This window comes from Bos indicus, chromosome 18 (assembly GCF_029378745.1).
Source record: "Bos indicus isolate NIAB-ARS_2022 breed Sahiwal x Tharparkar chromosome 18, NIAB-ARS_B.indTharparkar_mat_pri_1.0, whole genome shotgun sequence".
Taxonomy (NCBI): Eukaryota; Metazoa; Chordata; class Mammalia; order Artiodactyla; family Bovidae; genus Bos; species Bos indicus.
Genome location: NC_091777.1, coordinates 47658819 through 47673997, shown reverse-complemented (window position 1 = coordinate 47673997; position 15179 = coordinate 47658819). Strand labels below are relative to the sequence as shown.

General features: G+C 43.3%; 1 protein-coding gene across 3 annotated transcripts in view; it reads left to right on the top strand.

Moving 5' to 3' along the window:
- Positions 1 to 362: 362 nt before the first annotated feature.
- The window catches only part of LOC109572418 (zinc finger protein 568), a 54467-nt gene continuing 39650 nt past the window's right edge, over positions 363 to 15179 (top strand). For 2 of the 3 annotated variants that reach the window (XM_070772076.1, XM_070772074.1), the window contains exons 1-4: positions 363 to 904; positions 2230 to 2285; positions 10101 to 10224; positions 11076 to 11171. In XM_070772076.1, coding sequence (XP_070628177.1) covers positions 2274 to 2285; positions 10101 to 10224; positions 11076 to 11171 — 232 coding nt within the window. In that variant the 5' untranslated portion in view covers positions 363 to 904; positions 2230 to 2273. Of the gene's footprint in view, positions 905 to 1059; positions 1245 to 2229; positions 2286 to 10100; positions 10225 to 11075; positions 11172 to 15179 lie in introns of those variants that run through there. The other variant, XM_070772075.1, reaches the window with a different exon arrangement.

Here is a 15179-nt window from a genome sequence, read left to right as displayed (position 1 = left end):
GCAAAGTAAAAAGAAAAAACTCACAACCGCACATCCTCGAAATTAACTACTGTTAAATATTTGTGTGACTTTCCGGAGATCTTACTACTAAATGTCTTTTTATCTATATTTAAGTACTTACAAAATGTTTGAAAACAGTATGACATATTTTAACAGTATTACTTATTATTAAGTTTAGTATTGGTAGTCCATCCCGGGACTCAGGGTTGTCCTTCTTGAACCTCCCCGGGCCCTTCTTGGACTTCCCCATCAAGAACTCATTTGCTCCCCTTCAGTCTCTCCCCAACCCAACCTCCAACCCGTTAGCCTGGGACTACATTTCCCAGAAACCTCCAGGGTGGGTCCAACCCCTACCGGGCGTCTCTGGGGCCCCGCCCAAGTCGTTTGGAAAAGCCTTGACTACCGGCTGCAGGGTTCGACGTTCCAGACCGAGAGCTGCGCTGGGGGGCTGCGCCGGGGACCTCTGGGAATGAAACTTGAGCCGAAACTCGAGCACCCCTGTTACCCCGACTGTGGGCTACGTTTCCTAGAAGCCTCCACGGGCCACAACCCTTTCTTATCCATCCACCTGTTGCTACCTCGACTGGTCGGTTCGCCCCGATCCTTGGAGGATGCTCAGGCGTGGCTGGGCGATCGGGATTGGGCTTCGTTGAAGCTTGGAACACGACGCGACTCGGGACGAAAAAGGTTGTGCCTGCCCAGGCCCTGCTTGGATTTTTACTCCCACGGACTACATTTCCCCGAGGGCCCTTCAGTATGTGTGGTTTCCGTACGAAGTTGGCTGGACCGTGTGAGTTGGAGGGAGTTCGAACGCAAAGGATTGAGGCATTTCGAGGTTGCTTCGCTCACTGCTTTGGGGCGGATTCCATCAGACTGGCGTGAGAGGACCCCAGATAAGTAAACGGTGAGGGGCCTCGGGGCAGGTCTGGGGTTTGTCAGGAGTTTTAAATATGGGTCGCTGTCCGGCATGTCCAAGCAACGTGCCCGCGCTTGAAAAATAAAGCCTGACGGGGAGGGGGTGGCATCCAGGCTGCCTGTCCACACTTAGGGGTGGGAGGTGTCGGCCGAGCGCCAGCGCGGGTGGGTGTGGCTTCAGGCTGGCTCGGGGTCGAATGTCTGAAGGTCAGGAGTGTCGCAGCTGTGTGGCTGCCTGCCTGGGGAAAGAAAGCCCGTGAGATGCTCCCTGGAAGTGGTTTGTGCGCCAGACGTCCGGTGCTAGGCAGCCAGTATCTAGCGGGGTTGTGGTGGGTATCCTGTCGAAGTTGGACTCTGTGGCTCTGTGCGTGGTTGTGTGGGTAGGTGTGTGGGTGGATGCGCGCGCACCCCCAATATGGCCACGTCGCCGACTCTGCCTTTAGGGCTGGAGCTGGGAATGGCGCCCTTTTTGTACATTTTTGGCAGGTGTTGAATGGGGTCCGCGGGTGGGTGGGTCCTGGGCGCCTGCCTCAGCCCGGGATCGCGCTCCCATTGCACTCTTCGGCCCAAGAACTGACACAACTGCAGCCGCTCGCTCTCCAGCGCAGCGAATGGCGTTCTCCTGGGGCCGTTCATGGTGGTGTCGGGGGTTTCTAGGGTGCTTTCCAGGTGGTGCTAGTGATAAAGAGCCCACCTGCCAATGCAGGAGATGTAAGAGACGCGGGTTCGGTCCCTGGGTCGGGAAGATCCCCTGTAGGAGGGCATGGCGGGCCACTCCGGTATTCTTGCCTGGAGAATCCCGTGGACAGAGGATCCTGGTGGGCTACAGCCCATGGAGTCGGAAAGAGTCAGACACGACTAAAGCGACTTAGCACGCTTGCACGGGGTTTCTAGAGCTTTGGCTTGGGACTCTTCCTACTTCCACTTATCTGTTTTTCACCTTGTGGCCGCCAAGGCCCAGTCAACGTGCCCCCAGCCTAGAGGACAGAAACGTGGGACTCCAGCAGGTGGATCCGGTTTCTTTGCATCACAGATCTGGGCTCAATTTGGGTCTGGAAGTACCCAAAGCCAGGCTCTTGTGAAAGAAGGAGGCCACAGTCTGGGAGTCTTTCCCAGGACTCCCATCTGGGCCCCTAAGGTTGTCTGCTCTTCTTTTTGATGATGAGAGAGGTAGCTGGCCTCTTTGGCTTTGGGCTCCCTCTCAGTGCCTGGGGTGGAGCAGGGATTTGTTCTGCCTTGGCCTCCCCCAGGCTCCAGGTAGGACCTGCAGTCTCATAGTTTCTTAACCATTTTCTATTTTTTTCCTCCTCTAAGAATCCAGAAGAGGAGAAGAAAAGAGTTGCTGTGCATCAAAAGTCATGGTGGAGGAGGTAAGTTGTTTGCTATTCTCTTCTTGGAAAGGGCGACTTGTTGGTTTTCAGGACACTATCATTTCAGGATTCTATGGGAAAATCCCCTGTAGAATGGAAAGGCTACCCACTGCAGTATTCTGGCCTGGAGAATTCCATGGGGTCACAAAGAGTCAGACACAACTGAGCGGCTTTCGCTTTACTTCACTTCATCCAGGGGATTAACAGTAGTGATTTGGAGAAAGGGGAAGAGAGAAGGAAACCACCGATGGTTAAACCTGGGCTATCTGCTGTGCATGTATTCTCATCTGGAATTTCCATTTCCCTGGATTTTGTTCAGTGTTATAACAATCTTGGGGGCTTACCTGATGGCTCAGTGGTAAAGAATTCACCTACCAATGCAGGAAACATGGGTTCAATCCCTGGGTCTGGGATCTTCTGGAGAAGGAAATGCCAACCCACTCCAGTATTCTTGCCTGGGAAATCCCACGGACAGAGGAGCCTGGTGGGCTGCAGTCCATGGAGTCACGAAAGAGTCAGACAAGACTGAGCGACTAAACAGCAACAACATAACAGTCTTGAGAGAATGTGCTTGGTGATTTGGTAGGGAAGTGGAAGAACAGAATAAGTTACTTAAATCTTACTAATTTCTGTCTTGTGAAAGAAATTTTAGGGGTCCGGGTTCACTGTAGCCTGTTTGCTTCCAAATTTCTAACAGCATGGAATGCCTGCCAGCCCCTTTCAGATCTTGACATTTCTCCATCCCCACCCAAATATAAATAACCTAATTGTGATGATTAAAGTAATACAATAAGTGAAGTCACTTAGCTGTGTCCGACTCTTTGTGACCCCATGGACCTGCCAGGCTCCTCCATCCATGGGATTTTCCAGTCAAGAGTACTGGAGTGGGTTGCCATTTCCTTCTTCAAAAGTAATACAGGTTTCTTGCAAAAATTTCCAAAATTTGATTAAGTTATTAAAGTTTAATGCCCATGGTCCTACCATCTAGATGTAATCATTATTAATATTTTAAAATTATTTTATCTGCACATATGTGTGGGTGTGTAATTTTGTTTTCAGAATGGGATCAAATTACTAATAGAAGCAATTTAACTTATTGGGTGTTCACTTTGAGCCACTTGTAGCTTAAAGTTCTTGATATGTTATCTTGTTGGATACACATAACAACCCTATCAGTCAGGTATGAATGTAAATTCTGTGATTTTTTTTTTCCCCCTCCACATTTTAACTTCTTTGAAACCAGGATGGGTTTTTCAGTTTCTGGCAAGTTATAGTTTAATTGATGACATTTATTTCTTTCCTGGTATTTAAAGTAATGGGGGCTTTACAAACAGTGGCATATCAGATTTGATGAAATTTGGTATTATTCTAAGTTGACAGATGAGAAAATAGATTCTGTTGAGTCAGTTGCTCCAGAATTACAGTTAATAAATGGTACAGTTGGAATTTCTAAATTGCCTACTGATTTCTCTTGCCCATTTGTCAGTTTATACATTAAGCATATTAAGCATACATTAAGCAAAGTTCTTTTCAGAACTACTCTGTCATTTGTAGATTATTTTAGAAGTATTTTTTCACAGTTAATCTATTTTTTGTGTGTTTTCAAAAAGTGTTTTATGTCATGCCAGAAGCTCTTCTCTAATATAAAAATATAAAAGTCACTCATTTTTCTAAAGTGCTTTTTGTCTAAACAGTTTAATCTTTAAGGTATCTGATTTGAGATATAACTACAGAACATTGGCTGTAAAATTCTTGTGTGTGTATGTGTTCAGGCATGTCTGACTCTTTGGGAGTTTTTCCCCCTCAATGTGTCTGAGTTACAACTATTTTTTTTATGATTATTATTAATTTTGTCCAGTTGCTTTTCAGAACTACATATTTCTTTAGTATTGAAATATTTAAGCTAAATATTCTTTAGAAATATTCTTTTCTTTTCTAAAGAGTAAATAGCAAAAAAGAAAGGAAGAAGAAATACTCTTTTTTTTTTTCCCTTGGATAAATCTGTTTCTTCCTTTGTCTTTGACTTTTCTTCTGAATCCTGTGGAAACTTACTGAGTTTGTCTTCATATTTCCATTCTGGTCAGAACCTTCCTAAGGTCTGAGAAAGGGACCATATCTTCCCCCTCAGTTCTCAGCACATTTTGGTGAGGAAGGAACTCCAGCTTCCCTTTGCCCTTCAACCTTTGACTGTCCATTTCTCCCTCTATTTCCTCCTCTTAGAGTTCTTGTTGTCCTTTCTCTGTATTAACGATAATTGCAATGCATAAAAGGGTAGAGCCTACCTTCGTTTCTGCCATTTCTTAGCTCTCTGACCATGAACTTCCTCAAAACTTCTGTATAATGTAGTCTGCAGGCTTTGGGGAATATGCTGATAATGGAAATTCACCTGAATGTGCCATTACACTGGCAACCTGGAGGTCCCCTACTCTTACTTCCTGGTCTCCCCAACATCAGTGAGGTGGCAGAGCCCATTGAATCTGTCTCTTTTCCTGGTCCTTGCTCTCACGCCCTGCGACCCCACCCCACTGTCTGTGTGCCAGGTAAAACTTTTGTGGGAACGGTAGTGCATTTACCTAATTGAACTCCCTGAAAGTGTTAGTCGCTCAGTTGTTCCGACTTTTGTTGACCTCATGGACTGTAGCCCACCACGCTCTGACCTGTCTGACTACAGCTCTGACCATAGCATTCTTCAGGCAAGAAAAAATACTGGAGTGGATAGCCATTCCCTTCTCTAGGGGATTTTCCCCACCCAGGGATTAAACCCACGTCTTCTGTATTGCAGGCAGATTCTTTACCACTGAGCCACCAGGGGAACTTCGATTGGACTCCCTGCTGCTGCTGCTGCTAAGTCGCTTCAGTCGTGTCCGACTCTGTGCGACCCCATAGACAGCAGCCCACTAGACTTCCCCACCCCTGGGATTCTCCAGGCAAGAACACTGGAGTGGGTTGCCATTTCCTTCTCCAATGCATGAAAGTGAAAAGTGAAAGTGAAGTCACTCAGTGGTATCCGACTCTTAGCGACCCCATGGACTGCAGCCTACCAGGCTCCTCTGTCCATGGATTTTCCAGGCAAGAGTACTGGAGTGGGGTGCATTGGACTCCCTAATTCTAGTTTATTCCTCCAAAATAAAATAGTCCAACTGTATCACTTCCTTTATTCAGTGAATCCCTTTTACTTTCAGGATAAAACCCCAGCTCTTTCACACTATTGTTTATTTATTATAGTAAATATCTATATTTAGTCCTGGCAAAGATGACCATCATCCTTGGCCTTTCTTTTCTGGCCCCTTTGGATTTCTCCACCATCATGGCTGTCTACTTCTTTCCCAGAATCCCTCACCAGTTATCACCATTAACTTATCTGTTCCTCAGACACACAGGATGCAATTTATCTCCCTCTCTACCTCCAACTTAGCACATTCACTGTTCTTGGAATGCTGCTCAGTCTGTTTTCATTTGTTGGAGTTCTGTTCTTTTTCTGGGTCCCAGTTAATCTTTTACATGTTCTGTGAAATTTTCCACATACCCCTCAACTTAAATAAGTCACTGTTAGTTCATTTCAAAGGAATTCTGTTTACAGAACTGCTTCTTTCCTCCCTTACCTTTCTACTTTGATTTCCCCTCATAGTGTTGTGCTCTGCAGTGATAAACAGAGCAAACCAAGTGTTTTCTGCTTCCCTAGGTGCAGAGTCCAGCTCAGGTTCTTGTAAAGGATCAGGAAATCCCTGGCTGCATGTGCAAGGGTCAGAAGTGGAAGGGCATCATCTGGAGGGCTGGAGAAATCTAAATTTAAAGCCCAGCGGTGCCACTGCTTACTGCAAACTTGAGTACATTACTAACTTCACTAACCTAAAGATTCACGGGCTTTTCCTGAAGATTAATACATATAAGACACCAGGACTAAACGTGCTGAATGCACAGCAATTGTGCTTCAGATGCAGTGAGCACTGCCTGTCAGCAGTAGGGCTGGGGGTAGGAATGAAAAGCAAGAAAGCCATGGACGATCTTGGCTGGGGACCAGGATGTACAGACCGTGAGGATTCGGAAAATTATGGTTTCATGTAAAGCTGTTATTGGAAAAGACCCTGATTGAAGGCAAAAGGAGAATGGGATGGCAGAAGATGAGATGGTTGGATAGCAGTACCTACTCAATGGACATGAATTTGAGCAAATTCCAGGAGACAGTGAAAGACAAGGGAGCCTGCTGCAGTCCATAGGGTCACAGAGAGTTGGACATGGTGACTGAACAACCAGAACAACAACAAAAGCCATGGAAGCCTGCATCCAGGTAGTTGAGCTTGGCTGAGGCTGAGGCGTATTGGTTGTCTGGCCCAGTATTGGTGATTCTGGACAGGGTCTTTGTGGAAAGAGGTTCTAGATTGAGTTCTCAGGGCCCTAGTTATGGGATATGGGCACAAAGCCAAGGAAGTACTTGAGTCTTAGGCATGGAGGAGGCTGGAGACCTCTGTTGTGGAATCTGTCCAGGGCTGGGCCTGCCTAAGTGTCCTGTGCTCTGGGCCTGAGGATGTCCTCATGTCTCTAAGATGCTCCTCACCTGAGGAGCTTAGCATCTTCCTGATAGATGAAGGGTCTACCCGGGGCAGATCAGAGTAGGCTCTTCTGGGTTCAGATGAGCTCCTCATGGTGGAAAAGTTATTTCTTCTGAACACATTATGTACAGTTGGAACACACTATGTACAGTTGGATTCCCTGGAATTCAGGGAAAGCCAAGGTTTGTTACTGTCCCTCAGATGGAGAAAGAGAAAGGGACTCTGTGTCTGTGTGTGAACACACTGGGTTGCCAAAAGCATGAAGATAGGAACAGGGAAGGAGAGAGGAAACTTCATTTGTGGACTCTGAGGTCAGTCTGGTGACTCAGGGCTGTTCTTGCCTCTTCCTCCTTTGCCTTCTTAACTTGTATTTCTCTTGGGTGAACCCAGGATATAAATGATCTGGTTTATAACCCTAAAAGCCATTGCTTATGTGAATTGATGTTTCTTCTCTGTCTTACATCAAGAGCACTTTTTTATTTTGGAAGATTTGAACTGTGGATTTCTTTTTCCTGGAACTGCTTGCTTCCCTGAGCCTCCCCGAAGAACTTGTTCCCCAGTTCTTCCAATTCCAATGAGTGATGCTCCTGTCCCCTAAGTGTCTCTCTCTTCTCCAACAAACATTTAACTGTTTATTCAGAAACCGTTTAGCATTCCATAAGTGTATATCCTTCCACCAGGAGTACTGATGGAATGGGAAAACCAACCCTTGCTGGAAATGTTGTCCCTCTCTTGTTAAAGCTGTGCTTTGATGAAGTGGAGGTGAGTGGTTATGTGCGACTCCATGTTGCAGACTTGGGTTTTCCAATTATAGTGGATGCATTTCCAGTCACTCATTCATCTCTGACTCTTTGTGACCCCATGGACTGTAGCCCACCAGGCTTCTCTTCCATGGGAGTTTCCCCACAAGAATACTGGAGTGTGTTGCCATTTCTTCTTCCAGGGGTTTCCAATTAGACAAGAAGGTAATTGATACTGATTTTTTGGATTCTTAGTATTTGCTCATATTTTTGGCTCTGAGATTTTTTGGGGGACTGAGAATATGATAGACATATGATAGATTCTGTGTATGCAGTTATGTGATAGTTCACACGGAACCTGTGGGTCCATTTTGAACTTGTGTAGTGTTTGCTCATCGTGGGTCTCATCTTGTGAGTCTGCATCTTACTCCATTAGTTCTGGGAGTTCTGGAACAAAGAGAGTATAGTTGGGGACAGTTTACTGTAACAGGAACAATTCAACCAGATGTATAAATTATGAAGAAGTAATGACCCTTGCAACTGCAACAGAATTTTAGAGAACTGTCTAAGCTAGTGCTGCAAAATACAGCACTGAATACATAAGACGGGGGGTTGTACACCCAGTAAAAATGATGTGTATTTGTGGACATGGAGAACAACTAGGATTAAATATTCTGGTATATTTATGAGCCTGAGTTCTTAAGAAATTATTAAATCACATAAGCGATATTCAAATCCTATATTCAGAGAGAGAGGTTTTTAAAGATACCTTTGAATGATTCAGACTTTTAAACAAATTTCTTAAATGGGTAAATTCAAGGAGATGGTCACAGTGTTGTGTGCTGAACGTAGCATGTGTTATGTACTTGCATGTACAGTTTTATTTAATTGGGAAACACCGATTATCTCGACTTTGTTTATTCCCAGACCTGGCTGGGAATAATGGATAATGCCAGAGAGGTTTTATCTGTAGTTGCAGGCATGTTTAAGAATGATTTGAACGACACAGGTACTATAACCAATATTTTATAATAATTGTAAATGGAAAATAATTTTAAAAATTGTGAATCAGCATGTTATATACCTGAAACATACAGTATTATACATCAACTATATCTCAGTTTTTTTAACAAATGGTGTGTACACCAAGAATGTGTACTGTGATTACCCTTGTTTCCACACTGAACTGTCCATGTTTTTTTTCTTTTTTTTCTAATTGAAGTATAGTCAATTTACAATGTTGTTAGTTTCAAGTGTACAGCAAAGTTATTCAGTTATACATATACGTATCTTTTCAGATTCTTTTCCTTAAAAGTTATTACAAAATGTTGTGTATAGTTCCCTGTGCTATCCTTATTGGTTATATGTTATATATAGTAGTAGTATGTATGTGTGTTAATAGCTTAGTCGTGTCCAGCTCTTTGCGACCCCATGGACTGTAGCTCACCAGGATCCTCTGTCCATGGAATTCTCCAGGCAAGAATACTGGAGTGGGCTGCCATTCCCTTCTCCAGGAGATCTTCCCAACCCAGGGATCAAACCTAGGTCTCCCTCATTGCAGGCAGATTCTTTATCGCCTGAGCCACCAGGGAAGCCCTATATAGTTAATCCCAAACTTCTAATTTATCCCTCCTCCCACCTTTCCCCTTTGGTAAGTATAAGTTTATTTTCTATGTCTGTGGGTCTATTTCTGTTTTGTATATAAGTTCATTTGTATAATTATTTTTTTTTTTTAGATTCCACATATGAGCAATAACATCTTCTTTGTTGTTCTCTGTCTGGCTTACTTCACTTAGTATGATAATCTCTGGATCCATCCATGTTGGGTGAATGTCCAAAACATGCACATGGCATTGTTTCATTCCTTTTTATGGCTGAGTGATATCCCATTGTATAAATACACCACATCTTCTTTATCCATTCATCTGTTGATGGACATTTAGGTTGCTTCTCTGTCTTAGCTATTGTCAGTAGTGCTGCAGTGAATATTGTGGTATATGTATCTTGTTGAATTATGGTTTTCTCCAAACATATACTCAGGAGTAGGATTGCAGGATCATATGGTAGCTCTGTTTTTAGTTTTTTAAGGAACCTCCAAACTGTTTTCCACAGTGGCTGTACCAATTTACATTCCTACCAGTAGTGTAGGAAGGTTCCTTTTTCTCCACACCCTCTGTAGCATTTATTATTCATAGACTTTTTAATGATGGCCATTCTGACTGGTGTGAGGTGATATCTCACTGTAGTTTTGATTTGCATTTCTCTAATAATTAATGATGTTGAAGCATCTTTTCATGTGCTTTTTGCACATCTGTATGTCTTCTTTGAAGAAATGTGTGTTTAGGTCTTTTGCCCATTTTTTGATTAAGCTGTTTGGTTTTGATATGGAGCTGACTTACCATTTTGTAAGGTCCAGCGTGTCCTTTTTTTCCAAACAGCTACTGAATTGCTCTCTTAATTTTCTTTTATTTTCTTGTAAAGATTTTGGCCCATTAATTTCTGTGTATTTTTATCTGTGGTTTCAGGATTTCAGGTTCAAAGATGTGGTCATTTACTTCTCTTGGAAAGAGTGGGAATGCTTGCACTCTGCTCAGAAGGATTTGTACCAAGATGTAATGCTGGAGAATTATAACAACCTGATCTCACTGGGTAAGTTGATTTGTCCTCCAAAATTCAGAATTGGTCTTAAATTTTTATATTTCTTATAATAATTTCTTGTGAAGTGAAGAAGTGAAAATCACTCAGTCGTGTGAAGTGAAGAAGTGAAAATCACTCAGTCGTGTTCGACTCTTTGCGACCCCATGGACTATATATCCATGGAATTCTCCAGGCCAGAATACTGGAGTGGGTAGCCTTTCCCTTCTCAGGGGATCTTCCCAACCCAGGAATCGAACCCAGGTCTCCCACATTGCAGGCAGATTCTTTACCAGCTGAGCCACAAGGGAATCCCAATTTCTTGTGAGTCCTTCCTAAGTGCTTAGCTGAATTAACAATTCTTCCTAAGTGCTTACCAAAGAATGCTTTGTCTCTTGTGAAGTTAGAAATTGGCTGCTCCTATATACATTATCATGTGTAAAACAGATAACTAGTGGAAAGCTATATAACACAGGGACCTCAGCCTGGTGCTCTGTGACAACCTAGTGGGGTGGTATGGGGAGAGCAGGGAGGCTCAAGAGAGAGGGGATATATGTATATAATTATGACTGATTCTTGTTGTTATACAGCAAAAAACAACACAACATTGTGAAGCAATTATCATCCAATTAAAAAACACATTAATAAAATAATGCATGCAGCCTAGAAAAAACAAACTTAAAAAATAAATATTCAGGACCTGAAATAAAAAGAAAAAGAAATCAGCTGCTCCATTGAACTTTTATCTTCATCCCCCTTTCCTCATACCCTTAATTTTCTTACTCCTCTTTCGTGATAATCGTGGACTGATTTTAATTCTGGGACACCCACAACATAACTTGATCCTTTTTTTCTTTCTTGAGCAGGATTCACCAACTTTAAGCCAGATGTGATCTCTTTATTGGAGCAGAGGAAGGAGCCCTGGATGGTTAAGGGCAAGGAGACAGAAGAATGGTGCCCAGGTGAGTAATAGAGACTCACATGGGAAACGCCATGGCAGATGTCACTCTCCTGACCTGTGAGAAGGCAGGCAGCACATCTGAGATGTTGTTAGGAAAGCTCCCCAAGAAGCCTGAGATCTGGACAAGAGAGTAATGTGTAATGTGAGACTGGTTTTTCACATGTCTTCCAATTTCTTGCTACTGTTCCTCATATTCCCTCTGATTTCAGGAAGGAAATGCCTTTCTGCTTTCCTCCGTTCCTCCTTTCCATGAGATAACAATTTTCACCATACTTTGGGTCCAGTTTTGTTCTGATTTTTTTTTTAATAACTTTTATTTATTTTTATTCTTGACTGTGCTGGGTCTTCACTGCTGCATGGGCTTTCTTTAGTTGTGGCAAGCTGGGCTTCAGCTAAGGCTACCCTCTACTTGTGGTGTGTGGGCTTCTCATTGCAGTGGCTTCTCTTGCAGAAGTTGTGGTGCACGGGTTCAGTCACTCCTTGGCATGTGGGATCCTCCCAGACCATTAGGTGGATTCCTTACCAGTGAGCCTCCAGGGAAGCCTTGGGAGAAATTATACCAGTAGATAAACTGATGAACAAATCAGATCAGTCGCTCAGTTGTGTCTGACTCTTTGTGACCCCATGAATCGCAGCACACCGGGCCTCCCTGTCCATCACTAACTCCTGGAGTTCACTGAGACTCACGTCCATCAAGTCAGTGATGCCATCCAGCCATCTCATCCTTTGTCGTCCCCTTCTCCTCCTGCCCCCAATCCCTCCCAGCATCAGAGTCTTTTCCAATGAGTCAACTCTTCGCATGAGGTGGCCAAAGTACTGCAGTTACAGCTTTAGCATCATTCCTTCCAAAGAAATCCCAAGGCTGATCTCCTTCAGAATGGACTGGTTGGATCTCCTTGCAGTCCAAGGGACTCTCAAGAGTCTTCTCCAACACCACAGTTCAAAAGCATCAATTCTTCAGCGCTCAGCCTTCTTCACAGTCCAACTCTCACATCCATACATGACCACTGGAAAAACCATAGCCTTGACTAGACAGACCTTTGTTGGCGAAGTAATGTCTCTGCTTTTCAATATGCTATCTAGGTTGGTCATAACTTTCCTTCCAAGGAGTAAGCGTCTTTTAATTTCATGGCTGCAGTCGCCATCTGTAGTGATTTTGGAGCCCAGAAAAATAAAGTCTGACACTGTTTCCACTGTTTCCCCATCTATTTCCCACGAAGTGATGGGACCGGATGCCATGATCTTCGTTTTCTGAATGGTGAGCTTTAAGCCAGCTTTTTCACTCTCCTCTTTCACTTTCATCAAGATGCTTTTTAGTTCCTCTTCACTTTCTGCCATAAGGGTGGTATCATCTGCATATCTGAGGTTATTGATATTTCTCCCGGCAGTCTTGATTCCAGCTTGTGTTTCTTCCAGTCCAGCATTTCTCATGATGTACTCTGCATATAAGTTAAATAAGCAGGCTGACAATATACAGCCTTGACGTACTCCTTTTCCTATTTGGAACCAGTCTGTTGTTCCATGTCCAGTTCTAACTGTTGCTTCCTGACCTACATACAAATTTCTCAAGAGGCAGATCAGGTGGTCTGGTATTCCCATCTCTTTCAGAATTTTCCACAGTTTATTGTGATCCACACAGTCAAAGGCTTTGGCATAGTCAAGAAAGCAGAAATAGATGTTTTTCTGGAACTCTCTTGCTTTTTCCATGACCCAGCGGATGTTGGCAATTTGATCTCTGGTTCCTCTGCGTTTTCTAAAACCAGCTTGAACATCAGGAAGTTCACGGTTGACATATTGCTGAGGCCTGGCTTGGAGAATTTTGAGCATTACTTTACTAGCGTGTGAGATGAGTGCAATTGTGCCGTAGTTTGAGCATTCTTTGGCATTGCCTTTCTTTGGGATTGGAATGAAAACTGACCTTTTCCAGTCCTGTGGCCACTGCTGAGTTTTCCAAATTTGCTGGCATATTGAGTGCAGCACTTTCACAGCATCATCTTTCAGCATTTGGAATAGCTCAACTGCAATTCCATCACCTCCACTAGCTTTGTTCATAGTGATGCTTTCTAAGGCCCACTTGACTTCACATTCCAGGATGTCTGGCTCTAGGTCAGTGATCACACCATCGTGATTATCTGGGACATGAAGATCTTTTTTGTACAGTTCTTCTGTGTATTCTTGCAAATACGTAATTATAAAATTGAGAAAAAGATTATGAAGGCAAAGAAAAGGATATAGGATAAAAAGTTAAGATGTTTAGAATGAAAGAAGCTGGCCATGGCAGATATCCTGGAACAGAGAGCATGCAAAGGAGCCAAAAACGTTTCCTGAAAGATGAGAACGTAATTGGCATGACATGCAAGTTGAATGGAGGCCAGTGTGGTGAACTCATGGTGAGTGAAGGTGACAGTACCTCAAAATTAAGTTGAAGAGGGAAGCGGGGGCCAGATGCTGCAGAACTTTGCAGGTCTCATAGTGAATTTCGTATTTTAGGTGCAGGGGGAAGGCACTGCATTTAAACGGTGAGTCCCACATTTTGAGTTGCCTCAGAAATCAGTGAGGGAGATAGAAAAACATACCAATAGCCATACTTTCGGCAGACAACTATTATTTATTTTGTGCAGGTATAGTGAAGGGTGGACAGCCAGTACAGAAATAAACAAGTTAAAATATAATCTGTTGAGTTTAGAGGTGAAGTATACTGATGTCTACAAGGTGACTTGATGTTTGGAGGGGTAGATAGATGTATAATAAGGCAAGTAGATCCAAACATTTATTGTAGAATCTAGGTGATGAGATTATGGGAGTTCACTGTCTAGTTCTTTTCATTCTTCTGTGTCATGAAAACTTTCAAGCATAATGTTGGGGGAAAAGATAAAATAACATATGATAAGTACACCGCAAAAAAGTACAGTAAGTAGACTGATGAAGGTCCTGTTTTGTAAAGAGTGGTCTCTTAAGTTGGCATCTAAATAGAGGTTAGAATGAGGTAATTGAAAGAGCCATGTTGATATCTTAGGGAAGATATTTGTAGGCAGAGATTCTGAAGGAAGGGTGTGCGTGGCAAATGTGAACATCTGGTTGGTCAGGGAGCTAGAATAGTCAGCTCATGGGAAGGGATAAAGCAGTAAGGTCATAGAGGTAGTGCAGGACAAGTTCTGGAAAGGCCCTGTGGATCATGAGGGATTTTGACTTTTACTCTGGGTGAGAAGAAAATCCAGTGGAAGATTTTGAGCAGAAGAATGACATGATCGAACTTATTTTAATAAGAGCACTCTGGCTACTGTGTTGGGGATGGAATATTTCCATAGGAAGCATAGTATTTCCATAGGGAGATACTGTGCTAGGATAATGTTTTGTTAATCTTGGTGAGGGATGGCTCTGGACAAGGTAATTACTGCTAGAGATACTAGTAGAAGTAATCAAAATCTGGGGCTAGAGATGAGAGGACTTGCTGTTAGATAATGTCCTACTCCTTTAGATTCTTATTTAGTTGGTTGGTTCCTGGACATGACATATTTTTAAAAATATATTTATAATTTATTTATTTGGTTATGTTGGATCTTAGTTGTGGCACATAAGATCTTCAGTCTTTAGTTACCAACTGCTGGATGTGGCATGTGGGATCTAGTTCCCCAATGAGGGATCTAACCCAGACACCCTGGGTTGGGAGTGCTGAGTCTTAACTGGTAGACCACCTGGGAGGTCCTGGACATTGTATTTTTAACAAGTTCCCCAGCTGATTCCACCAGAAGTGAAAAGTCACTTCCTTGGGACTTCCCTGATGGTGCAGGACTAAGACTCCGGTGCTTCCAATGCAGGGGGCCTGGGTTCAATCACTGGTCAGGGAACTCGATCCCACATGCCGCAACGAAAGAGTTCACATGCTACTACTAAGACCTGGCATAGCCAAATAAACATTTAAAAAATCACTTCCTTCATAAGCTGCCCTCATTTTCTCTATTCTTATTCCCCTCCCATCATTTTTTTTTTTCAAATTGTAACGCAGTGT